General features: G+C 39.4%; 1 protein-coding gene across 1 annotated transcript in view; it reads left to right on the plus strand.

The window, feature by feature from the left end:
* The window catches only part of SLC7A11 (solute carrier family 7 member 11), an 88153-nt gene extending 76260 nt beyond the window's left edge, over window positions 1-11893 (plus strand). Inside the window, exons 10-12 of the mRNA XM_030564803.1 lie at window positions 817-966; window positions 2791-2968; window positions 7771-11893. Of these exons, the coding sequence (XP_030420663.1) occupies window positions 817-966; window positions 2791-2968; window positions 7771-7838 (396 nt within the window). The 3' untranslated portion in view covers window positions 7839-11893. The remainder of the gene's footprint in view (window positions 1-816; window positions 967-2790; window positions 2969-7770) is intronic.
* Window positions 11894-27733: the final 15840 nt, after the last annotated feature.

Consider the following 27733-nt stretch of genomic DNA (forward strand, 5'->3'; position numbering starts at 1 on the left):
TAATTATCTCACAGTAAAATCCTAGTGGAGACAAGGTAGAGGTATTTTTATCACAATTTAGCTAGGCAAGGCCAGCCCTGCATGCCCCTACTTCCCACCCAGGGTTGACCTTGCCTTGCTACATCTCAGTAAAAATTACACAGCCTGTCTCCACTGGGATTTTTCCCTTTTTTTTGTTTGGCAGCAAACACATAGCCTGTAGCAAGGTTGACCTACCCCTTCATTCCAAAAAGTACAAATTGGCTGTGCCTTTTGAATTAGACCATAAAAACTGAAAGCTGGTTTTCACTAGACATTTTTGTCTTGCATTATTGTGATACTTAACATGCTTGTAAAAGCGAGTGTGGACAATCCCCAGCCATTTGATCCAGGATGTTTATTCTTTAACCTAGGCTGATCCCTCTGGTTAAAGTTTGTAGCCTAGAACAAATGTGTGTGTGGAGTTTCCACACATGGCTTTACAAACATGTTAGGAACTGCAAGTTTAATTGATTGCCAAAGTGCAAAAGTCTAGTTTAGACATAACCTGAGCTCCTGTGTGCTCTATGTAGAGATTAAAGATCTCAGGACACTTCTCACAAGGGTAGGGGTTTGGCCTGGTGTTAACCAAAATTTCCCCTTCCCCAGCTGTGTACATCCTTCTGTGTGACAATTAGCTGCTGTTCTCCATTCGAGAGGTGGTTGCATTTCAGAGGTGCAGTATGTGTGTAGTTTGTGATTAGTTATGGGACGAAAGTCGTATTGTAAATACAAGATGATATAAATAAAATAAGTTGGTGCATTAAGTCTCTTTTATGCTCTGAATTTCTTTTGCAGCACCCTCTAACAATGATAATGCTCTTCACTGGGGATCTGTACAGCCTCCTGAATTTCCTCAGTTTTGCCAGGTGGCTTTTTATTGGACTAGTAGTTATTGGGCTGATTTATCTCAGATATAAACGTCCTGATATGCCTCGTCCTTTCAAGGTAACTTCAGCAATCTGACTGTTTTTTACACAAGTCTCTCTCCCTGTACTTAACCCTCCCCTAGTCCACAGCCTGATGATAAGGGAATAGATGTTCTGGAGTAAAATGTTAACTGCTTGCAGGCAACTGATGTTAACAGAACTGATTCTTTTACTGTAGTTTAAATGTTTAACTTTAGAATTCCCAGCTTGTTTCTCTACAAGATCTCTGATGAAGAGCAAAAATATTCATCTAGCCACGTTTCTCTCCAGAGAAGAAGTTTTTCGTGTTCACTGTTGCTGAGGTTTGGAGAGAAGCAGATGTATATTTATATTTAGGTTCATGTGTGAAAGTGAAGGTGTCTGATCTATTTTGCTCACACTCACACCGTGTTGAGGAAGTAAGGGAGTAGGTTCTGACTGGTCTGTAATCTAACAAAGTATGTGAAGATGCCTCCTAATTGTATACAACGGTGTATATTTCAAACTGCCAGTATTTGGGGGGCATTGCAGCTGGGCCTCAATCTGGCCTCTGTTTTGCAGGCCCAAACAACATCATCCACATTTCTGCAACCAGCATTAATGTCAGGAACAAAAACTGGTAATTAGACATCAAGGGGATATTTTTTTATTTTTCTTTTCCTTATCTCTCTGCATAGCCTTATTTGGCATTAATCACCAATTTCAGGTACAAACAGGTCATTAGATATTAAATTACTGATATTTGTGCCCACAATTTCAGGCACAGTTATTTTTGAGCACTAAATTGCACCCATAAAAATTGCTCAATCTGGCCTAGCAATTATTTGGCCTTGATTCTGCCACCCTTATTTATATTAAGTAGTACCTTACTGTGTGAATATTCCCAGTGAGGTTACTTGTATAGCAAGATACTACTTAGCCTGAGTAACAGTAGCAAAAATCTATCCCTATCCATATTTAAATATGGGGAAGAAACTTAACTTAGAAAATAATTTGCTTTGTTGCATTCTTTTAGGCAAATAAATGAAAGGCAGCAGCTTAGCACATGTCTCTGATTTCTGTTTTACAACACTTTGACAGGGTACAATAAAGAATTGGTAATGTCTAAAGGCAAGAGGATCATCTTTTGAGAATTCTCCATTACACCAAGCATCTAGTTAGCAGCACCATCAGGCACCTCCTTCAAAGAGGTGAAAAGACAGTTTACAGCATCACCCTCAAAAGTTGAGAGAATTAATTACTATTTTTTCTGTTTTCAGAATGACACTGATAACATAATCAGTCATGCTGTCAGATGCACAATACTTCTTCAGTACCTGTCAGTTACCTAATGTTATCAAATATCATTTTTCTGTGGTCAAATGACAATTAACTTGTGCTCCTCCAGCCAGATTTTGTTTTGTACCTTAAGATGGATATCAGTATGTACTTAATGATTTTAAAAGGCAGCTGGCAACTTGAGCGCTTTGCTTTATTTTAAAATAGAGTGTAATAGATAATTATCAAAGAGGAAATCTTTACTATAGTTAGTGCTGCTTGTCTAATAGAGGGCTAGAGAAAGGACTTTTGTAATGTAGCATATTTACGACCCTTACATTTTAAAGGATGTAAAGTGCTGTGGTGTTTTAGTATGTAATTAAGAGACTGCTGTAGAACTTACTGCATAACACTGTATTTAATTTATATTCTTTAGTTACTCACATTTCAAAGGCATGTTCCAAAAGACCAGTATTTCTGCAGAACCATAGTGTGCTGCTGTGTTTTATCCAATTTATATTTCATGGAACATTAAATACCAGTGTCATTCAATAACCAAGGTCAGTGGAAAGTAACCTTTTTTTTTTTTTTTTGGCCTGTGTTTCAGGTGCCGCTATTTATTCCAGCTTTGTTTTCCTTCACTTGCCTCTTCATGGTTGCACTGTCGCTTTACTCTGATCCTGTCAATACAGGAATAGGCTTCGCAATAACCCTGACTGGTGTCCCCGCCTACTACCTCTTTATCATATGGGACAAGAAGCCAAGATGGTTCAGAAGGCTCTTAGGTAAGTCCACATTAATGTGGGACTCTTCCCTCTCTCTCCGAACTTCTCAGTCGCTCTTTGTAATGAGGTTTCCATTTCTAAACCACTATCTCATAGCATGGGGTGGCCCTTATCATTGTGCCTCAGTTCCCCCTTGTTAATATTTCTCAAACTCCACAGCTCAGTTTGGCTGCTGCAGTGATTTGGCCCTCCAGCCACCCCTTCCAGGCTATACAAGTACAACCATAAACACAAAGCCAGAATCTTCTTGCGAATTTCAAACTGTGCCCATCCCCTTCTTTTTCATCGTCTGGTCCAATTTTAATAACTCATACAACTTGACAGACCTCAGCTTTCAGCTCTTCCCAGGCTCTTTCCTATTTCTTCCTCTTAGTCCCTCTAATGAGCAGCAACTCCCAAGACTTGCTTCTTTCCTGGAGGCCTTCCTTTTCTTTCCATCTCCCCTCTGGCATCTGACTATCCAGGCTTCTTCCTTATCTGGTCCAGAGGCCTGATTGAGTCATATGACCCATTTTCCCCTGGGTGGCAAGTTAAGTATGTCACAGATGGGGCTGAGACCCAACTCCCTTTAAAGAGTCAGCCACAGGTGATAATCCCCAAACTGGAAAGTCTTTTTGATTCTTGTCACCACTCTGTTCCAGGGACAGCAGAGCCACTTGCTTTTCACTCAAGTTGTAACCATTGTTCCACCAGTTAAACTAAACTCCAGCTAATTAAATGGCCATGTCTGCAGCAAACTCATTCTTTAAACCAATCAGACAGACAAGCATTTTTTTAAACAAGACATTTCAGATTACTTAACCCTTGTACGCCCACCATACAGGTATCTGATCCCAGTTAAGTTACTGGCCTTCTTCCTACAGTCATTTGCCTGTTCTAATAGATTAAATGTTTCCTTGAGAGGACAACAGCTTCTGACAACTAAAACATTGTCCTGAATGCAGCAGCAGCTCCAGGCACCAGTGCTCCAAGCACGTGCCTGGAGTGGCAAGCTGCAGGAGGAACCCTGCTGGTCCCTGTGAGGGTGACAGTTAGGCAGCCTTCAGCAGCTTGCCTGCAGGAGGTCTGCTGGTCCCACGAATTTGGTGGCAATTCAGCAGCGGATACGCCGAAACCGTGGGACCAGTGGACTTCCTGCAGGCGCGCCGCCAAAAGCTGCCTGACAGCCGTGCTTGGGACAGCAAAAAAGCTAGAGCCGCCCCTGCCTGAATGTAGGCCTGATTCTGCACTCGCTACTCAAACCAAACACCTATGGGCCGACATAGGACTTTGTTTCAGGTAAGGCATGCTGGAATCAAATGATTCTTAAAGGTTATTAAAAAGCAATGTTATGAGATAAAATGCTCTATAGTTGACATATTGTCATCATGGTTGTTTACATCTTTTCTGTGAATGACTTCCAACAAATTTTCCTGAAGTAACTTAGCTGTAATTTTTTTTACATTTGAATTTAATTGAGGAAAATTGTTTATATACTATTTCTGGAATTTTTTTCAAAAACTTGTGCAACTTTTGATGTGTTAGGGAAGAGATGTCTGAAGTTTTGATTAGAGAGGAAAAAACAGTACAGTTAATTAAAAAAAAAAGCTGTCCCACTTCTTTTTATTTTTGTTACTCAGCCCTATTTTGTGAGGTTTTATCATGAGACAGTTTTCAGTGCAGACAGAAATATAAACAAGATCTCCTAAGAGATTTGAGAAATGGTGGGTAACTTGTTAAACAACATTGGGTGAAAAGCCTGCCTTATGCTGCAGACACTTTGTGAAAGTCAGTGATTTCAATAGAAGTTGGCTTTCCCACTACAGTTTATTTAAAATTAAAAAATCTAGGGCTCTCCCCAACTCCACACCACTGGGCTTTACTGGACCTTTAAAATGAGCTTGTCCTAATAAAGTAGCACAAGAGCCTTGCATGCATGCAGCATGTACTTCTGCCAATGCCAAGCCAGTTTGTGCCTCCCAGCAGCAATTAACCAGCCCTATTCTGAGTAGGAGATGTCCACATTCGTTTATGATTTCTTTGGCTTGACGTTTTGGAACTAGAAAATATTTTCTTAATAAATCAACAATATTTGTTTGCATTTTTTGGTGAGAAGCCCTGAGGATTTGCAACATAGTTACTTGAAACTCTGTGGCCACAGGATGCCAGTGTTGAACTACATTACTCAGGTGAAAGGAAAATATTCTCTTTAGGAGAGATTGGATATACATTAAGCTTTTTCTGCCAGCTGTGACAGTGTGGCTGATTCTTCTAGCTCTTTGGAGAACACCGGATCCTCATGCAGGAAATCAAGCCAGATGCCTGTGTAACACATACAGACACACACTACTGGCTCAGACGGGAAAGCATCAGGCACCTGTCAATATGGGGGAAATAGCTTGTTCAGTTTCCCTGTGTTATTCCTATAGTAACAATAGTAGTTAGAGAAAACTGATGCTGACAGTTATGAGGTGGGGAGGAGATGATAACCCACTCATTAAATAAACTGCTTTGTTTCAGAGTAGGCAGTAAGAAATATCCCTGGAGTCATTTTTTAAAAATGATATTACTTTGCAGGAATTGATACTGCTGCAGTGTAGAGACCAAAGAGCATTTTTCACATGTACTGTTTCAGGATAAGTCTATTTAGGATGCTTCTCTGAGAGCTGAATAATGCATTTAGCTTATCTCCCACATAGACTGCAACATGAGCATTCATCTTACTTATCAAGTTACCATATTTCATAAAAATAACTTCACTTACTGTGACGTTAATATGCCTGGCCAATGCAGGTAGCCAGAGACATATTTGAGTTCACTCCCCCCGCCCACTCATCCCAAATGGCTTTTAATATTGCACCAGGCAGTTAATATTTCGCTAGTATTAGACACCTGTGAGACATAGTTAAACCCAGTGTGCTCAGGCAAATCATATTTGTACCTGGCTGTTTTCTCACCTTTTACAGAATTAACTTGAAACCAAAGATCCAAGCAAAGCGGCACCCTACAAAAGTAGATCAATAATGAAAAGAATGTAACAGAAATCAGAGGTGGACCTGAGCCAAAACACACAAATTTCGGGGTGTTACACAGCCTAAATCTGGATCCATGTTTACCAGTGACCTGTCTCTTCATAATGTGCTAAGCATCCCTCAACCTTTGAGGAGTTTAAAATTCAGCAGTGGCTCTGAATGTTGAGGGCTGAGCCCATATCAGGGTAGAGATATGCTATACATATAAAATCCATCCATTTCTTTAACTGCTATTTCCAGACATCAGAGGGTGCCACTTACCCATTCAAAGTGTAGCATGATATGTTCAGTGCAGCTCTCCGTGTTGAGTTAATGAGGTTGGGCTCACAGGAACTCATCTCCGCCTTATGCTAGACAGCAGCAGTAGCAGGTCGCTTGTCCTGTCGTCTACATGTTCAGTAAATCACTGCTTTTACTGAGAGGTTTCTTTTCCATTCCCAGTCTTTACTCTGTGGTTATTGATAACTCAAAGATCCTATGAAGGAGGTCCACCTGACTTTCATTTATGCTGAGTGTCCTTTAAACTGCCCTGGAAGCATAAAAAGGGCTTTACAATGGATACAAATATAACTTGTGGTGCTAGAGTGATATAAAGAAGGTCTTAGTGTATTTGAGAATCAGGCCCAGTATCTCCAGCCACTGCTTAAAGCACACAAGTATCATGGGTGTTTCAGTGCTTGCAGCTTCTCACTTCCATAGAATTTCAGGGTTGGAAGGGACCCCAGGAGATCATGCAGTCCAACCCCCTGCAAAAAGCAGAACAAATCCCCAGACAATTCTTTGGTTTTTTCACACCAGTTTCATAAATGATCCCCTCAAGGATTGAACTCACAATCATAGGCTTGGCAGGCCAAAGCTCAAACCACTGAGCTAGCCCTCCTCTTGTAAGCCAGAGTACAATGCAAAGTATTTCTTCAGAAAAAACTCCTCACCTTAAATATTGTATTCAACCTCTGCCCCCCAAATAGAAGGGAAGAGAAGAAGAGCCACATAGAGAGAGAGAGAGAGAGAGAGATCCTCCATTGTCTTGCACCTTGTGTCATTTACCAATGCAAGGTGAGTATAAAACACTAATAAATTAGAATGGTAGTGTTTTACCCCCCATATTGCCCTCACTTTGCACTGGTGTAAATGACTACACAAGGTGCTGGGCAGTGGAGAATCAGGCCCTCGAGCGGCAAGGACGCCTTTTAGTTGAAGAAACTTTGAAGAAGTGAATCTTTCCTTGGTATTTAATTTATATGATTTGGTGCCCGCATATGAATCAACAGGCAAACCACTCAAAGGACAAATCCCACTAATCCCTGACTCTTCTCTTTAATAATAGCAAAGGAGAATATGAAATTGTTTCTAACTTGTAACATGTTTAAAACAAGTGCAGAGGCATTACAGTGCAGAGTTTATTTTGGTCAAGCAGATTCTGACACAGAATATGAGTGCATAGTTCAGCATATTTGGGCCTTTATTGCAACATTAACTTTGTTTGTTTTGAGCTGAACAACTGTGTAGAGAATTAACTTTCTAGAGTTAATGTCTAAACAGGGGTCTCTCCAACAATAAGAACCCTTCTATACCTAGTAATTGTCCCTTTTTGGCACAGAGCTGAGCAAAATGTGGTTAGAAAGGGAACACAGTTGTAGGGCTCTTTAAATAAGACATTTTATGGTGCTATGACAGGTACATCTAAATAGTTATGAACACATATCATTGGTGAGCTGAACAGCTCTTCTAGGAAAATCTGCCTTGATTGCTTCCCACATATCTCCAGTTTCTTTACTTTTATCTTTGCAGACAGGGTAACTGAAACATTGCAAATCATCCTGGAAGTTGTCCCAACAGAAAATGACTTGAAATCGTGATCACTTACATCTTAAAGAAGAAGTGTTGCCTGAGTGCCCCATTTTTGCTTGGGTCATTGGGGTGGGCAGGTTTCCCCCCCCCACTGGAAGTTCAGAGAATTACAAGAACAAGTCACAGTTACAATGAAGCCTGAAAAAGACTTGGTTACTAGAGCTGTAATTTTTTTTTTTACATTCTCAAACTTTTGTACAAGGAGTTCGTATGTAGAAAGTACATCTGCTCTGTGCTGTAAAATAACAGAAGCCACAGAGCATCTCGTCTCTCTGGGAGAGTGGGGAAAAGTAGAAAAAAATGAAAAATCTTATTTCCCTTTTCTAATATTATTTTTTTAGCAAACCTTTGGTTCTTCAAATTGGGGATTTTACTGCATTGTCAATGAACATTTGTTCCAGAAATTTTTAAAATCAGATATACTGTGAACAGTGTTTCCTGCACCCTGCTCATGAAGAACCTAGCAAGGTAAAGCTCCTTAGCTAAAAGTTTGGGTCAACATTGTTCTTTCTCTTTGAATTAGAGAAGGTTTGGAATGTTGAACTGGAAATCTATACAAACTGCGGGATGTTTTCTTAAACACATACTGAGTTCTTAGGCCTTGAAATCTCTACAAATGATGTTCTTTCTCATACAAAACCTACTTCCTGGTTCCCAGTTTCAACTGAAACTAGAAATTAGGGAGGAAATTGGGTTGCAAAAATTGAAGGAAAAACTTGGTTCAGAATCAAAACGGTTTGGTGTTTTGTTTTGTTTTTTCAGTTTGTGGTTTGGGTTAAGGTTTGGCTCAGTTGTGACTTTGCTTGCCCTTTCCTATTAATACTTTACACAGTAGGTGAACACTGAAATATTTTAAATGACCAAGAAAATGGTTCTATATTTCAAAGACTACTCCAGCCTTAGGATAAGATGTTACAGTTAATATGTTAGAAAAAAAACTTAATTAAATATTTAACACACTATTTTTAAAACTGTTGCCTATTAGAAGATAAATTGTTTCTTCAAAACCTTCATGAAACAGACGTAAATCTTTTAAATTATAAATATTGAGGGAAACACTAGAACTGTGGAAACTTCTGCAGTTAAAGAGCTGCTGTCAACTTGAAGTAACCAATTTTAAAGAAGAAGAGGTTTAAAGTCTGTTCACTGCACATGCTTCTGAGATCTCCTGCTAATTTTTGTGGTTTTGCAATCACAGTTTCCTGTTTGTGTGGTTTTTTCTCCTGTGTTTGTGTGAAAGACTCACATAAACAGGGAAGATGCAGTCATTGACTAGATTCTGTGCAGTTAGTGTTACTGTTTCCTCTAAGTGCATTCAAATGAACAAAGTAAATAAGAGGACAATATTTTTCCTCTGTTTTTTGTTATAATAACCTTAAGTATTGTTTGAAACTACAATGGACAAATATTTTCAGATGGATTTTTAAGTTGACTGGGTCCCTTTAAGTTTACTATAGTATTATTTTCATATTACAGAGATTGAAATTTAGAAGTGTTGAAAGCCTGTTTCAACCATCACTTTTCAGTAGCATTAGTTTTGCACAAGCAGTTACTTTGTCCTAAGAGAAATCATTTAATTTCCTGCAATTGTAGATTTAAAAGAAGAAAAATAATTTGTGAAATAGTATAATTTTTAAAATGGCACACAGGTGCTTATTATTCTAATTAATTATTCTATTCTATGAATATATACAATGTTAATACAAAACATTTTAATCAGACATCCATTGAGTTACAAAAAGTCAGAACTAAAGACATGTATTGGGTCCTGAAGCAATGGGTATGACTGCACAAAGCATAGGAACTAGACAATATAAAGAAATCCTTGGAATGCTGATTTTGACCTTTTCTAAGATGTCATCTTCAAGTCCTTCAAGAAAGATCCTCTCAAGTAGCATGGTAAACCTATGTTGTAACTTTTCTCATTTAGGGCCCAATCCTGCACCCATTTAAAGGAATGGAACTAGTATTGTGGTAAGGATTTGCATCATACTATTACTAGTGTGGATAAGAATCAGGACCTTCAAATCTCTTGACCAACCAGCTACTATCAAAACATCTCTTGCTAGGAAGATGGGATGTGTTTTTTCTTTCTAGTGTTGGTCTTTTCTGGCTTTGTCTGGTATTCCCTCTGCAGGCAGAACTCCCACTGAAGTCAATGAATGAAAGTTTTTTCAGCATAGAGACTTCAAGGGAGATACTGAGTTGCATCCCATAAAGGCACAGCATATAGCTCGCAGCCTAGGGAAAGGAGGGACCACAGTGATGGTAAGCCACCTTTGCACCCACTCTATTCCAGATTTCTCTGGGGGCTGAAATGGTCCTGGAGGAATGTTTAAGATACAGCAGCCTGCCTACAGCTGCCTATGGGTACCAGTGTCACCCAGAATTTCTGCAGTGCTGCATGCTGCAGGTCCACCCGACATGCCCCTCCCATCCCTAGCCTCCCGCCGTCTGTCAGGACCTTGTGAAGGGGTTCTCATATAACAGCCGGAGGCTGTCTTACTAAATTCATGCACTGGGGATATTCTCCCCTATTCAGATCCAGGGCTTGTAGAGCTTCTTTCACCTAGCATGCAGGAGCTAGACAGGGTGTAAGAATCTCACCCTTCTAGAAGAGGCCATTAGGGCCTGAGCACCATGTGTTTTTTGTTTACACTGATGCAAAGTCTGTATAAATCACTACCAGATCAGAACAGCAGTGCTTTACACTTGCTTTGCACAGAGGTAAATGATTACATGGATACAGGCAATGAAGAATCGCCTTATATTGCAAGCCGTGACTAGCAGCTGCAAAATCTTAATCTGTTCTGTGATACTACCTCAGTGCAGGGGGCTGGATTAGATGACCTCTTGAGGTTGCTTTCAGCCCTACATTATGATCACTTAGAGTGCACTAACCAGGAGAGGAAGTATGTAGAGGTTAATGTCAATTATAAATAACATGCACATATTCATTACTGCATTGCCTCTAGATAATGTGGTGCCAAAAGTCCCCAGTCAAGGATCGGTGTCTCACTGTACTAAGCATTGTTCAAACACACAACTACGGTGCCTACTGCAAACAACTTACAGTCTGAGCACAGCAATGTATAATTCTAAGATAAGGGCCATATAAATTCCTAAAGAGATTATGTAGCTACTTCCGCCTTAACTTCTAATATAGTGTAGAGAGAATAGGCTCAGGAAAGATCTGGTTTTTATTAGCTAGTTTTACAGAAAATGAAAAAACAGATTATTTGCATATTTTTAATACCGGTTTGTGTGTATATATGGAATCCCTCATTCACATCTAAATATTGTTACTATAGGACTGTAAATGTTTATAAATGTTGACAAGATGCTAAGATAAATTTTATCTGTGTAAACATGCAACATTGTAGCATTTTTCTGAAATAAATGTAAAATCGTATTTCTATATATTTTAAATACCTAACACTACTTATGCAACCAAAATATTGACTGCAACATAGCTTACGTATATGTGCAGTTCCAAAAGCGCATAGTATCTACTGTATATGTGTATATATTTCTATAATTCATGTATTCAAATTATATTTAATGAACAAACGTCTAAATACTAACAATAATGCTACTAGAAAAATGAAAATGTCTATGCTATATTTTTGTAAATACATAGAAATAATTTACTCTATGCACAGAGATTTCCAAATATTTTATTTTGATTTGTGCAGATCAAGTAATATCTTTTACTAATACCTAGTCACAAAATCCATTTACAATGGTCTGATATAAATATATATCTGATTTGACACAATCAGTTAAGGGCTCAGCTGATATTAGCAGGAGTTGCGCTTGAGAAATAACTTCAAAACAGGGCACCAAATAATTATAGACAGTAGAATAAAGGTTTTGAAAGCATTTCCATTATAAACTCCATTTTGGCCTTACATGTCATCAGATATATTTAATCTTGAGGCCTGTAACTAGTCTATACATATTTTGTATACAAAATGTGGCATAAGTTTATTTTAACTGGAACCAGTAGAATTTTTTTAATTTTGTAACTTCAATGAAATTTCTTTTATTATTTGTTTTAATGGACACAGACTTAGATGAACTTTTCTTTCTTTCTTTCTTTCTTTCTTTCTTTCTTTCTTTCTTTCTTTCTTTCTTTCTTTCTTCATAATTTCCAGTGCAAACAGAGCCATTTTATTGGGACCTAGTCTAGCTTTGGTCAATAAGAATACAACGAAAACAGGTGGTATATATTTATGAAGCAGACATTCCAGCTAACAGATGTCGTGGTTTGTGAACTGTCTGCGTCAAACATTGTATCCAATGATCTTTCCTTACTGATTTGAGTATTATATAGGGTTGGAATGGTCTTAAGAGATAGGTATAAGACATTTGATCTTGTTCAGTTCCTGTGATTAGAAGTGAGTAGGACAACTAGCTAAGAACTAGAGCTGGGCGCTGGAGGAGTCAGCTTCCATTAAAGCATTAATGAAACAGAATAAGAGCAAGTAAAATCAGACTAATGAATTTACTCTGGTGCTACTAAATGCAGTGGGGTCACTTCTGCAGCTATAGCATAGAATGAGTGTAATTCCAATGTAGACAGGCCAGTTTATGGCTAGTAATGTTGTAATATACAGCCATGATTCTTCAGTCAGTAAGATGCCAAGAGCAGGCAGTGAAGTATACATGGTGTTCAGCGACTAGCAGAGTGTACACATTAGTAGCTGGCAAGTGTAAGTGAACAGAGACTGAGGCACAGTCTTTCATGCTGAAGCAATTTTTGTGCCTATAACAGTATCAGCACCAAACAGCATTGGAATAGGCACATACAAGGCCATGGAAGATAACCTGCTCACGTGCTAGCTCATGGGCTGCAGCAGGCATTTAAATATAATCCCAATGTGCAGGCTGCCAGAAGCAGTATGTCCTGTGAGCTACAGGTAGATTATCCAATAGCCACACAGTCCTTGTGTGCCATCCCAATTGCCATAAGGCAGGCTTGGCTTCCAAGGAAAATACAGAGCCAGGAAGTGGTGCTAAGTGACAATCAAAGGTAACTCTAGCACTGACATGGACAAATAGTGGTCTAGGATAATGGAAAAGACATTTTGGCAAACCCCACAGCATTCTTCAATATCAACTGGTGCTGAGGGGACTGTCAGGCCTATTTTAGACAGTTTCAGAAGAAGCTATATCTTTCCCCCAGGGGAGATGGACACAGCAGAAGTGTAATCCCATATGGTATATCAATTATTGATTTTGTTTATTTTGTATAATACCTTACACTGCCGCTCGGACTGATCACTCTTAGGCCAGAGCATTCCCTTATATGCTGTTAGAATCTTACTGAACTTAGGCTCCACTGCAGAATTGCCAGTAGGCTTGTGGTTGGTGCAGATGACCTTTGCACCTCTGGTGTGTATTCTATGGAAATGTACTATATGGAATATGGGTTGTCACCTATGCGTGTGCCCATCATTTGCTGTATGTAAACTGTGCTTGTTTTCACAGACTATGGAAGAACTGAGCCCAGTAATTTGTGGTCTGGCTTTCTGTTCAAGCACTTCAGGTGGCTAAAGCAGGGTTGATATGTTAGGACTATTGGGTTCACTGTAAGTTAATGGCAAGATTTGGTATCGAGATGCCTAGGTATGAAGGCTGCTCCATACAGCATGAAAGGTCACTTCTGCTTTATATGTTTGTTGGAAGACTTTCCTGTGTTGTCTCGCTCAGCTTTTTGTAGTGATGGTGTCTTGGTAATGGCTGGCATTGCCTTAAATACCTTATTACTGATATTTAGATAAGACTTAATGAACTGACATTTGCATTTCTGACTTTCGTTCAGGACTCTGATTTTTTTTTTCCTTTCAAATGTTGGGATATCTTTTGGCACAGGATATCTTAGCTGTCATATCTGGCATGACAATTGTGTCATGAAGCTGAGCAACATTAATGATAATTTCATTTGACTTTATGCTTTGTGGCTGGGAGTTAGGGTTCCTCTGCAAACATTGGATCATACTTGATTTTTCTGTTCACCTAGTTTTTGTTAAAGTGCAATATATTAGCGTGATGACTTTGATTATAAATTTTTGCGTTGACCAATGAACAGTCTTGTTACCCAACTTTCCTAGTCCAGGACTGGATTTTGCTTGTAGGTTTCTTTTTTGGAAAGGAACTCCAGGAAAGTATAACTACAGTTAACTTGCCAATTCTTGTTTACATTTTTTGGTCTTGTTTTTTATTTAAAGGAAGTTAACTTAAAATATTTTAAGTTATTTTTTCCTTCAAGCACAATGGGGTGGGTTGTGGGTGGTTTTTTTTTCTTTTAAATGTCCCAAACAGCTAAATATAATTCTCAATAAAAGCTTTTATTGCAAAAGAGCAGGGAGTTTCAATTAGCTTTAAAAACTTTATGGCAAGAATGCTGACAATATTATGTTCAAAAACTGGCCTTTAATATTTTCAGTCTGAGGATCTAAAGTTGCTACAAAAACATCTCTAGTTAGGGCCAGTGCTCTGTGCCTGTAACATTCTTCTTGTGCATTCCCCCACCACATGGAGAGCTACAAATTCTTCCAGTGGGCAGGTGTTTCTTCTGAGCTTTTCCCACTCCCAAGAATTCAGCTAGATCTTTGAAGTAGGAAAAAACCCCTTCCCCGCCCCTGAACCGCATTGCTAATGTAGCCAGAATCTCACCACAGTGGCGTTGGAACAATTTTTAGAGTGGGAGTGCTGAAAGCCATTGAACAAAACTCTAAACCTTTTATATGATGGAAACCACTTCAAGCCAGGGGAAGCTACCGCATCCCCAGCATCCCTAGTTCCAGAACACTGTTTCACCATTTAGAATGAACACATCTGGAGGTGTATGTAGAGTAAATGAGCCTGAAGTAACAATACCCATAACACATTTCTGAGCCCACAGTGAACTCTATTAAAATGGATTAGATTCTGGAGTTCTAAGATGCAGTTGTTTTTTAAAACTAACAGTTATAATTGCATTTTAAAAGTGCTATAAAGATTTGTGTGATGAACTTTTTTCCATCAAAGTATTGATTTGAGTATTACGACCTCAGGGATGGGAAGTATGGGTTTAAATGTTCTGGGACAATTTTTATTTTTTTTCTGATGCCATTGGCTTTGCCTCAGGGAAAGCCATTCGAGGCAGTTTTAGCTGCCAGTAACTATCTGCAACTCAGTCATTACTGTGTAATTGGATCTAAAGTACATTGTACAATTTACTAGTAGCAAGCTTTGCTTGCCTAATTGTGGTATCCAGCTGACTTCTAGGGATACTAATCAATGTATATGAATAGCACAGTAGACTAAGAACTATATGGATGAGTGAATAAGTCTTGAAGTGAACTTGCTCTTTCTCAGTCTCTGCACATTTAGTGGTTATAAAAGTATCAGAAAAGATCTTGGATTTAAAGTGAGCATAGTGCTTACAAAAGGTGCCAGATTGACACAGACAAACTGAGGTTCTTTAAACTGTGGATTTTTGTATGTGTTTCTTTTATACCTGACACAGCTGTTGTAGGAAAAATATGTACAGTTTTTATGGGTGTGATATCCATTGAATATGCAGCAAACATTTTAGTCAGAATTTTCCCACTCCTGTAAATATGGAAACATTTTATTAGGGGCAAACACTGCAATATTTAGAGCAAAGCCAGGTAGAAGCAATGAATTTTGTTGAATGTCATGGGCATTATTTACCCATTTACAGGCTTGCTGTTAGAATCTCAGTAGCTGTTGTACTGGAAAACTATGTGCTTCTTTCAAATTGAGCCTTTGCATTGGGCTATATTGTTTACATCCTTTCTCCTACATTCTCATGTTGCACCCTGACTTCACTTGAAGATTACGAGTATCTATCCAAGGAAAGCATCTCTTTTTAGTGGCTGTACTGCAAGTGAACATTTTATGAGATCTGCATTTAGTTTAAACCTGTGCACCTACCTTCCATATTGTTTAAACATTTTCCAGTAGATAACAGATACCAGCTGAAATAGTGTTTGGTTTTTTCCAAACTAAAATATTCCTGACTTTCACAAAACTACATGGTTTCAGGCACTTCCATAGCAACTTTTCCCCAGATATTGCAAACAGGCTATTAAGACTTCCGCTACCAAGCCTCTGAAGAGTATCTTGCATGTGTTGCTACATTTCTAATTCATTGCCAATGCTAACCCATTTCACTTATGAAAGATACAAGGACAAGTATAGACCCCAGCCTAGTTTTTGCCACTTACACAGACTAATTTCTGAAAGTGCATTAGGAAATTAGTAAATACTAAAACTACAGTTGTGGTCATTTTTAAAATGAGCTGCTTCATCTGGGCATGGATAGCATTATATTTACACATGCAAATGGGCAGTTGTGTGCATAACGTCCAATTTGCGGGTTCAGGTTTCATTTAGACCTAGCTAACTATTTGCATGTGGAAATGTGGGGTTTGGTTCATTGACTCAGGCATGTTTTTCAAATATCACGGACTGCACTGGAGAAATTTTCCCTTCATTTTTAAGGGGAAAGGTTTAGAATTTTTTGAGACTGGGGGCATTGCATTCAGTATTTTTGAATCTTTCAGGTGTTCTGACTACAGGTTGCTTGGAGCAGGAAAAGACGTTTCTAGGGAGTTCTCGCTATATTTTTAGGTGACATACTGCATAGTGAAACTCAATATTCATAAATTACCTTGCTGCTGTTCATATTTCATAGCTAATTTATGTGCCAGATATAAAGAAATAAATCATTAAATGCCACAAGATTTGATGTTCTACATGCAACAGCACACCAATGAACAAAACGGCAGCAGTTTTTACTGATGCTAACATCTAGCTACCTGGGATTTTATAATAAGTATGAATCAGAAAAAGACAGGATAAATCAGTTCCTGTACTGTCAGCTTGGCAGGGATGATTTATCTTTCTTTTCTGACAAGGCTGGATTTGACTGCAAACTTCATACAGCTTGGCTGCTGCTTCAGATCATGCAAAGGCATTCCAGATGATGAAAAGCAGGGTAGCTTAGAAAATAGCATGTAGTGTTGTACTAGTGCCATATTTATGTGGCAACATGTGAACTCTGAAGTGCTTTAGATTGTATCTCATGATAATTATTACATCTTATGATTAATCTACCTGAACCCATTTTAATTCCTTAATCCATATTTTAAACAAAAAGTTTTCAAGTTTTTCCCCCCAAAATCTAAAATAATTTTTAGAGCAATCCAGTAGATGGGAAATGTAAAGCTTTATATAAAGTGGACATGTGGGTGATAGGTGAACGTGGGCAATGTGCATTTTATGTCACTACTTTTAGAAATGGAATGGCATTACTCACTGGGTACATAGTGAGGTGGAAGCACACAGCACTCCTTCTACCTGTTATTCAGAGATACTTTCTAGGTGGGTAAATATCTTAGACAATGCTGTCCTAATTATTAGGTTTTGCTTTGTTGCTGATGGGCTCCCGACAATGATGCCTGCACCAAACTTCAATACTTGAAATAATAGGTTCTACAGCTAAGCAACTGCCCTGAACAGAGGGTGGAACAGGAGCTATGGTGTCGGCTTCGTGCCTGTGTGTGTGTATGGGTGGCTTGTGTAACTGTAATACTGTGGCTCATTTGGAAGATGTGCTCATATTGGAAACTGTTATATACGTGCCAACGTATAGATGACAGATTGGTGCAATATGATCGCTCACATGTTTTTGTTATGTAATGTAATTTGAAATGTATTATACTCAATCTGTAATGCTTTTAGTTGGCTCCTCTTACATTGTATATGTGGTTTTGAATATTTGTTTAAAGCTAGTTATGTAAAAATGCATTTCTGTGTTAGAAGTTTAATAAAAAAACAAAAGTATTCTTTAATGTGCTGGTTTCATTATTTTAATAATATTTCTAAGGCAAAGTTTGAATGGGAACATTGTTGATGAACTATCCAAGTTTCCATCCCTGATATGCAGGAAGAGACAAGCAGAAAGCATATACCCACCAGCCACTTAAAAAAAAATGGGGGAAATGCATCACATCAGAATCACTGGAAAGCTCTGTACCCCATTCCAGCAACACAAAGCCGAAATGAACCTAGTTGCAGTGGCACAGTGTAACTGGTGTGTACTAGAAAAACCCTGCCCCAATAGATTTATTGCAAATAATTTATAATCCAGACAAACACTTAAATGTTTTTAACAATGACATTATAGAATAATGCACAATAAAGCACTGATAGCCACCTTCAATCTTTCTCTCAATACCTTTTTAAATATGACCTATTCCCCAAAGTAAATGGGGCAAAATAAGATGGGCCCCAATTTTCTCATACATGACTAGAAGGATCATAAAAATAAATGCCCTTCCTTTTTCTGTATAGTGTTAATAATGAGATGCCCCTAGAAAAGGGTACTTGGCCCTCAGTGGCTTGTGCTACTTTTGTCCCCTAGAAGAGGAATTCAAGATGCACAATCTTGCGCTGCAGAATGAATTGATTTGCCAACATCTTCCATCCAGCTGTGTGGTTTGACTTTGTAATCCAATTGGCTGTTTGTTGGATCATTTTCACTGAAATATCAGTATTAAGCCAGTTTTGCCACACTGAATATAACATTGTTTTTGTAGTAAAAAAATAGCTGTGGCCAGAAATAAGGATGCTTGTTATTATCTTAAATTATCAAGCAATAATGGCCCATCAACCTTTTGTATCGATAATTTTAATAAAAGGGAAATACTAGTAAAGAGCCAAAACAATAGTGAGTACTTGTTCAAAGGCCTGCAGGTAAACCTACATTTTACCTCTGCAGTAATATTTAATAAAAATGATTAAAATAAACAACTTTATGCTTAGTTCCACTATATGATTTTGTTTAATTTTAAGTGAAAGGTCCAGCAATGACATTACAACATAGGAAGGTTCACACTGACTGTGGATAATTTTGGGAGATACTACAAACACCAGTTGGTGATGGGTATTGTTTGCACCTGTTTATCTCTACTAATAATGAACTGTACCAGCTTCTAGTGAATTTACTAAATATACTAAATCATGCACAAAATTTAGGGTGGGATTCTGAACTTGGTGCAACATGACACAAGAGGGCAGAGAGAATTAAAAAGGAGTAAAGGTCCAAAACACATGGATTTTTGTGAGAATGGTTAGGGCCAAATTTTCAAACCACACAAATGTGCACATGAGTTTTACTCAAACAAATGGAGGCATGCACAAAAAGTAAATGTACATTCCAGGTGAATGCAGAAATCCTGATTCTACTTCATATATATATATATATGCGCTGTGGGTGCATGTACACAAATTCTGAGGCCCATTTGAAAATTTGGCCCTTAGGGCCCTACCAAATTCATGGTCCATTTTGGTCAATTTCACAGCCATAGGATTTTTAGGATTTTTAAATTGTAAATTTCATGATTTCTGCTATTTAAATCTGAAAGGAGTTGGTGGTGGGGGAGTGTTGCAAGGTTATTGGAGAGGGGGTTTGCAGTATTGCCACCCTAACTTCAGCAGCACTGAAGTAAGAGTGGCAATACCATACCATGCCTCCTTCCTTCTGCACTGCTGCTGGCGACGGTGCTGCCTTCAGAGCTGGGCAGTTGGAGAGCGGTGGCTGCTGGCCAGGAGCCCAGCTCTGAAGACACAGTTGCCGCTAGCAGCAGCGCAGAAGTAAGGTTGGCATGGTATAGTATTGCCACCTTTACTTTGGCATTGCTGCCCACAGAGCTGGGCCCTCAGCAGCCGCAGTCTTTGGCCACCCAGGTCTGAAGTCAGCAATGCAGAAGTAAGGGTGGCATGGTAAGATATTGCTGCTCTTACTTCTGTGCTGCTTTTGCACTCTTACTTCTAAGCCAGCCAATAGCTGACGCTCAGCTCTGAAGGCAGCGCAGAAATAAGGGTGGCAATACTGCAGACCCCCCCCAAAATAACCTTGTAACACCCCCCCATGCAACTCCCTTTTGGGTCAGGACCCCCAATTTGAGAAATGCTGGTGTCCCCTGTTAAAACTGTTTAGAATAAAAAGGACCCAAAAGACCAGATTTCACTGTCATGATGTGATTTTCATGGCCATGAATTTGGTAGGGCCCTAGTAATATACCTATTCATCTACATTTTTTCCAGTATAGTACAGTGCAATAAGTTTTCTATGCTCTGTGTGTACAATATTTATCAGATTTCTCAACATTAGCAAATACTGTGTGACAACCATCTGCTAACACCTAATTTCTTTATTTCATTTCACGGTTGGAATTAAAATGGATGAAATCAAGGACTGAACTGTTCAGGTAATATAATAAGGAGCTTTTTGACTCTAGATCATTGGTTTGAATCCAGACTATGTTGACAGCAACTGAAAGTCATCATACTAACTTCACAATTGGCACTAAGTGGCATCCATATGGTAGTTGCTGCAGAGAATGGCTGGCTATAGATGACCCTATCCAGCATATGCTTAGCTTTAAGCATGTGAATAATCCTATTGAAGTCAATGGGAATTCTCATGTGCTTAACTTTAAGCATATGTGTAAATGTTTTGCTAGATCAGAGCCAGAATCCCTACCAAATTACAACTGAAGCTAATCTTTCCAGAAAAGCTTTGTGGCACATTGGTGGGGCAGCACTGCAGAGTTTATCCTGCCACAGCTTGTGCTAATTGTGTTCTGGACCTAAATCAGGCCATCAGTCTCTAAGGCGATCAGTCTGGGCTCTTTCATGAATACTTATTTCATTTGCAAATAATCAGAATCAATAAAACCATTTCTGAAGGGTAAGTGGCAGTGTTAGGAGGGCAGCTGAAATATGAGTTTTGTATTAAATTCCTTTTCTTCCAAATCACATGCATGTTTCCAAAGTTCTGCTGTAAACATTTAAAAATAAAACACAATCCTCCAGGCTGTTATAAAACCTTTTTCTCCAGCCAAATTAGATGTGTGTGTGTGTGTGTGTGTGTGAGTGTGTGTGTGTGTGTGTGTGTGTGTAGGGATGGGTAGAGTTACAGATGGAGGAAACATACAAGTATCAGCATTCTGTACACTAATTGTGAACTGTAGGCTACTGTCTACAGGGAAATAGCAAATGAAATGCAGCTAGAGAACTATGCTGCCATAACTTTGGAGTGAAGGCTCTGATATTAATGTGTTCACTGCCAGAAGGCTGCTTGAGTGTCTGTGCAGGGGCAGCAGCAGTCTGTTGCCACAGCAGTGGAATCAGAGTGGATGGGTCAATTCTGACAAACTGGGCGAAACTGGAGGTGTGATTTGTAAAGTAAGAGCAATCCTGCACCCACTGAAGTCAACCAATTGACTTCAGAACCTACAGGATCAGGCCTTTACTTTCATTTGGTGGCAATTTCTAAACTGCACAGTCTTGGCTTAATTTGACTCTCAGTGGGAGCCTTACTGTTGGATTCAAACAAAAGTCAAGGTAGGCCAATGTTGAACGCTTTTGAAAATCCTGCTCTTGCTGCATATGCAGTCAGTGCACTTAAGTTTGGATTCTTTCGGACTCTGTTGGGGGCCCTGAGAGTCCTTTATGCTTCCAACTGAGGACACAAAGTCAGAGTGACCACTCTTGCCTCTCACGATCTGTCTGCACTGCAGGAGAAGGTGTGATTATAGCCAAGGTAGGCACACTCTGCCTGCAATCTATCTAACACAGATGACAATAATAGTGAAGTAGGGAAGGTATCACTAGTTTGTTTTCCGGGGTCTAGATATTCAGGCCAGTATACCCTAGAGAAGTAGTTGAGGGCTTATCCCTATTACCCTAGACACAGGCGCCTGAAAAGGGATAGTACTCCCTGGTATCCACCCCCTCTTCTCCTCCACCTTACAAAAGGATATTACAGCTAGCCCAGTTGGCTCCACTACCAGCTGACCAGACCAGTCACGGTTCTGATGAGGAATCACAGGCAGAGGAAGACCGAATCCTAGCACACATCTTATCTCTTGATGAGACTATGAGACCTGCAGCATCTACCTCAACCCCCGATAACTACAAAATGTCCCAGCCCTGCTATGAAGACACTGGAGATCCAAATGGAGGTGGTCCAGGAAAAATATCACACAAGCGCCTGAACATCTTTCACACATCTGTTCCGAAACATCTTGCAATGCCGATCAACAAGGGGTATGAAGATTTAGGTAAGTTGCTTTGGCAGACACCTGCTTCTTTGGCACCAACATAAAAAAAAGCTGACTGTTACTACCAAATGATATCCCAGGGCTTCAGGCAATTTTACATTCACTCCATGCCTGGATCAATAGTTGTCTCAGTGGCTAAAGCTAGAAAAAACCAACAGAAAGCATCACCTTGAGACAAAGAGCCCCAGACACCATATTTATTTGGAAGGAAAAAATGATTCTACATCAAGTCCTGAAATAAGAATTGCCAATTACCAGGCTCTGTTGGCAAAATTACGATTATTTGAATTGGGGCTCCATATCCAAGTTTGCTGACAAGCCTCTTCAAGATAACAGAAAAGAGTCTAAATCCTTGATTGCTGAAGATTAAATTGTGGTCCACACATCTCTCCAGGTAGCCCTTGATGCTGCTGACATAGCTTTTAGATTCATGGCTACCTCAGTTGCCATGAGGAGGGAATCTTGGTTCCAGTCATCAAGGATCTCTAACAAAGTACAAATTACAGCTGATGATCTTCCTTTTGAAGGATACGAACCTTTCAATGTGAATGCAGATGAAACTACACTCTTTGAAGGACTCTTGGCAACACTGTCTAGTACTAGTGTGTATGGTACTAATTCATTCCTTGCCATATTTCATCATAACTATGGAAGCAAATAACTCAGAATAAATTATTTGATAGAATTATCTCTTGTTTTTCTGCTAATAAAATATCTGTGAACAGATTTTTACTGCCTGGAATTTAGCTGTTGTTCAAATTTATTTAATATCATTTTGAATTTTTAAATTTGATAACAAACATTCTAAATCTGAACAGTGGTGCTTGTGATTGGTCAAATAAGTCACATGATATAGTTTCTATTTCATGAATTGATTAGTAAAATTCACTTTTTGTAAAAATATGAACAATTGGTTTGCTCAAATGGTCATAGAAAGTCATTTCACAAAGTTTTTGCATTAGTCATCCAGCTCTTGTCATGACATCTCAGTTTTAAATTTTTACTATAAAGTAACAAAAATAAATTTTCAAAAATGGCCACTGAATTTGGTTGCTTCTGTTTTGGGTGTTCCACTTGAGATGTTTTGGCCTTGATTATCAGAGGAGCTACATACCAGCAGGCCTGTTGAGTTTAAGTGGAGCATTAGATTCTCATTTTTTCAAAATGAAGCTTAAGGTCTCAAAGTGCACACTCAAAAGCTCAGTCTGCTAACAGCACTTTTGAAAGTTTTGACTATACATTCTGTCATTCTAAATTTAATCTGTGGGAAGTATCTCTATTTGAAGCTGAAAAAAATGAGACTAGTCTTTTACTAACTAGTGTACTGAGTACAATTTATGCCTTGGTAATGTTCAGTAGACCAAAGGTTCACAGACTATCAGGGTTGGAAGGGATGTCAGGAGGTTATCTAGTCCAACCTCCTGCTCAAGGCATGACTAATCCCCAGACAGATTTTGGCTCAGATCCCTAAATGAGTCCCTCAAGGATTAAACTCACAAGCCTGGGTTTAGCAGGCCAACGCTCAGGCCACTGAGCTATTCCTCCCCACACTGAGCTATCTCAGTTGTCTGAGATATAGGCATGATTATGGATTTTACATTAACCAGAAACTCCTTTCTCTTCATTCATAAAACTTAGGTCTGATCACTATCAAAATACTCTTGCTTTTTAATGTTTGTTTCTGTTGTTTCAGGAATTGATTACTGTAACTCTATTTTAGCTGGTTTTGCCATATATTATAATGTGCCACATCTAATGGGTTTTCCAAGCAACAATTCCCATTCAGCTGATATGGTCCAGGACATTTTATATCTCTTCAATTTTGTCTGGCCTTCATTATCTCCATGTTTATCAATTAGTAATGTTTAGAGTCCTGTCTGTGGTTTCCAGTTGTCTTTCTGTCAGAGATCCTCAGTATCATTCCAATTTGCTTAGTATGCAGCCTCCTTTCCTATTGTCTACAGGTTTTTCTTAGGCCTTGGCTACACTTGAGAGTTACAGCACTGTTGGTGGCTTTACAGTGCTGTAACTCACTCCCTGTCCACACTGGCAAGGCACATACAGCGCTGTATCTCCCTGGCTACAGCGCTGGTTGTACTCCACCTCCACGTGAGGAATAAAGAGAATAGCGCTGTTACTGCAGCGCTGGGGTGTCAGTGTAAACAGAGAATAATCTTACTATGCTGTAACTGATCTCCAGAAGCTTCCCATAATGCTTTTAAGTAAAGATAACACTCTTTGTTTTGTTGTGATGCCTCTGTTTGTTTTGTTGTGAACTCGGGGATCCCGGAGCTGCTTATCAAAAAAATAAACACGGCTACTGCTGTGAATGAGCTCCCTTTGGAATGCCCACAGCTAGTGTTTGCTTGAAGAGAGGGGAAGGAAGGGGCTTGAGGAGGGAAGCAGCACGGCGTGTGGGAGGGAGGGTGGGCATCCGTTTAGGGGAGGCTGCTTATCTGGTCTGTGAGGAAAAGAACAAAGAGGGCTATTTGCTTTCAGTGAACGGGTTGGAACTTGCAAGGCAGCTGCTGACAGAGTGTCAGCTCCAAAAATCCACTCTCTCTCTCTCCCCCATGCTCCCTGTCACACTCCACCCCACCCCCCTCTTTTGAAAAGCACGTTGCAGCCACTTGAACGCTGGGATAGCTGCCCATAATGCACTGCTCCCAATGCTGGTGCAGATGCTGCAAATGTGGCCACGACAGTGCTCTGGTAGCTGTCAGTGTGGCCAGATTGCAGTGCTTTCCCTACTCAGCTGTACGAAGACAGGTTTAACAACCAGCACTGTACAGCTGCAAGTATAGCCATACCCTTAGGTATTGCTGTTTAGTGGAAGAACACCTTCTTTGGAAAAAAATTCATTGAGAAGGCCAACTTCTGTGTCTTCGAGCTTGATTTTAAACCCCATACAAATTTAACTTTACTAATTATTATTCTTAAAATAATATTTTATATTAACAATTTGAAAGGGCTTGGTATTATGCTTTGTTAAAATCTGAACTTTTAATATTATTGAATGTATTTTATGTTAATTGTTAGGCGTGCTAGTGACAGTGTCGGATTCTGGCCTGTACTTCCGCCTGAGATCGAATTTTAGGTCTTGTTTGCCCATTTGATTCGTCATACACTTGTATCCTTACTAATATGTGTGGACAAAGAGATCCTAACTTATATGTGTAAATAAAGGACAAAGACACTGTGTATGTTGCTTCTGCCTAGCCAGATGTGTGTGTTAGTATAATGGGAAGAGATAAGAACAGTTAAAGTATTACTGGGCACGGTGGAAGTAGACTTACTGCCTCAACTCCTATCTCATGGCAACCAGTTGGGAGGGGCAAGGAGGATTGGGGGGAAGGTATAAAACACTAAAAGGCCAAAGAAATGCCTGTCCCTGACCGTAGCACAACCACATTCCTTACCCCTTCCATGGGATACAAAAGAGGTGGGACAAAGACCCCAGACTCACAACCCCCAAAAACAGAACATGACCATGAATTGTAAGGGGTGTCACCGAGAGCATGCATTTCAGGTAAAATTATGCCTTCTAAGAAGTGGAGGAGAACGGGACACTGGGAAACAAGGCTCTGCAATGTCAGAGTCATGGACGTGCTTCCTGGAAACTAACCCCAATAAACATTGCATTACCAGCACCTCGGACTTCTGGTCTTCTGTTTTCTGTTTGCGTGACAAGACCCAGGGGAAAGGGTGAAGGGAAAGCCCTCTAACATTAATATTAAAAGTTTCCCACCCTGTTATTTTTATATACATAGATCTCTTTGGAGCTGAATGTCTCTATACAATATATTCCTTTGGCTTCTATGGCAAAAAGCATAGCAAATCACCGCAGAATGTACTGGTGTCAAAATTATTTGTAGATTCTAATAGACATTGTGCCATAACAGCTTATAACAGAAAGCCTGTCCTGTTCAGGAAATCTAGAGAAGTTATATGCAGTGAATTAGAATTTGTCAGTATAAAGAAAAATCCCATAATATTGATGTTTAAATAGTTAACTTTTTTTTCATTTCTAGGTATAAACCATTTCATGGTGTATTGTATCATGTTTTCTTATGACTGAAAGACTCTAATAGTTCACTTCAGCATTTTCTCTCAAAGCTATATGACTGCCAGTTGGACCAGAGAAGAGGTAAAGCTATACCAGATCTGTTAACATGCTTAGGTTCCCCCCCTCCCCAGTATATGTTTAAAAAAGAAAGCAAAGAAAATAAGATATTTTTCCTTTTCTTTGGATGCCACTGTAGGTCTCTGTAAACCAAGAAGTAACACACCAACTATGTGCACCAGATTCAAGGAAGTTGTTGTGACTTGAGGAAATGTGGAACATGTCATAGACAAGCCAAAGTACAATGTACACTCCCTTGGAAACACATTGTAAACTACTACAAAAATTGATAGCATGTTAATGATCTGTCAATAACTTGCTATTTACTGAGATTTGCAACTCAGTAGGGCAAAATATAACTCATTTGATGGATGTCTAAGCATAAAGGAGCCATCTGGGTGAGTGGTTCCTGATTTCATTTGGAGTGGAAGCTGTTTTCTCTAAGCTTCCTATATTTTTATATGCTGTGTATCATGACTACAGAGTCTGTGATAGGTGTAGCAGTGCTCTCTGATTCCTTAAAATAGTGTCTAGTTTTAAACGTCTCTTCATTGGTTATATTTAACCAAAGGACGCCCAATGCTGGTCTCTACAACTTGCATTTGTCTTGATTTAGTTACAGATAACTTTTAAAATGGACTTCTTGCAATAACATACCTGATTGAGACTCCAGTATTTGGTTTGAGCCAGTTTTTCACACTTAGGCCGTGATTGACAGAGGACACTTCAAGATGTATGGGGGAGGAGGAGATGAAGAGGTGGAGATTTCTCTTGGCTGGTGGAGGTGTGAATGGGGTGGGGGCAGAGCCTAGGGAGATGCATATATTCCTGCAACTCCCTGGATGAGATACCATAGGGGATCAGATGGGTAGGTTGAAATATTTCAAATTTGGTGAGGGCAGGAGGCCCAACCTTGAAAAAATGGCAAAAGCTTTTGCAAATCCCTTCTCTTTCTTTCTTGTTTTCATTATTTCCAACTCTGGGCTGTATTATCTTTCCTTTTGAGCCAGACTGCTAGGGCTCTGGGGATAGCTGCAACCAGGAGAAATGGGATGGAGTTGCACTGTCAGAGAAACGGGGAAGCCCCAACAGGACAGAGCTGGTGTAGAGTCACAGGGCATCCATATACAATGATCTGGTCTCCTATAGATCCACCAGCTTTAGTCATGGTTCCTGCAGCCTTTCCTGCCCCAGAGTCTCTCTCTCTTTTCCTATACTCCATGCCAGCAAAAACAGTGTGAATTGATAGGGTTCATCACAAAATGCTACATATTCAGAAGTGAGCAATAGAGAGGAGAATTGATTTTTGAGAAGAAATGGTTGGGAATTTTCCATCAAATTGTTTTTTGAGGACAAATGCAGCTTCCACAAAATCAACATTTCTGTGTGAAAATGTCAATGTTGGTAAAATAATTTAATTTCCCATTTTGAAAATCTAAATGAAATTTTTTTGTTGAGTCAGGTTGACTTGAATCAAAACATTTTGATTTATTGAACCAAATTGAAATGTTTTGTTTTAGGTCAGTTTTCTACAAATCTGTGGCTGCTTGAGCTTCCATAGTACCTCATGGATGCCTCATGTCCCAGTTCTCCTCTATACGCTTAACTCCCTGTCTGGATTATATCTCCCATG

The sequence above is a fragment of the Gopherus evgoodei genome, chromosome 5 (assembly GCF_007399415.2).
Source record: "Gopherus evgoodei ecotype Sinaloan lineage chromosome 5, rGopEvg1_v1.p, whole genome shotgun sequence".
Lineage (NCBI taxonomy): Eukaryota > Metazoa > Chordata > Testudines > Testudinidae > Gopherus > Gopherus evgoodei.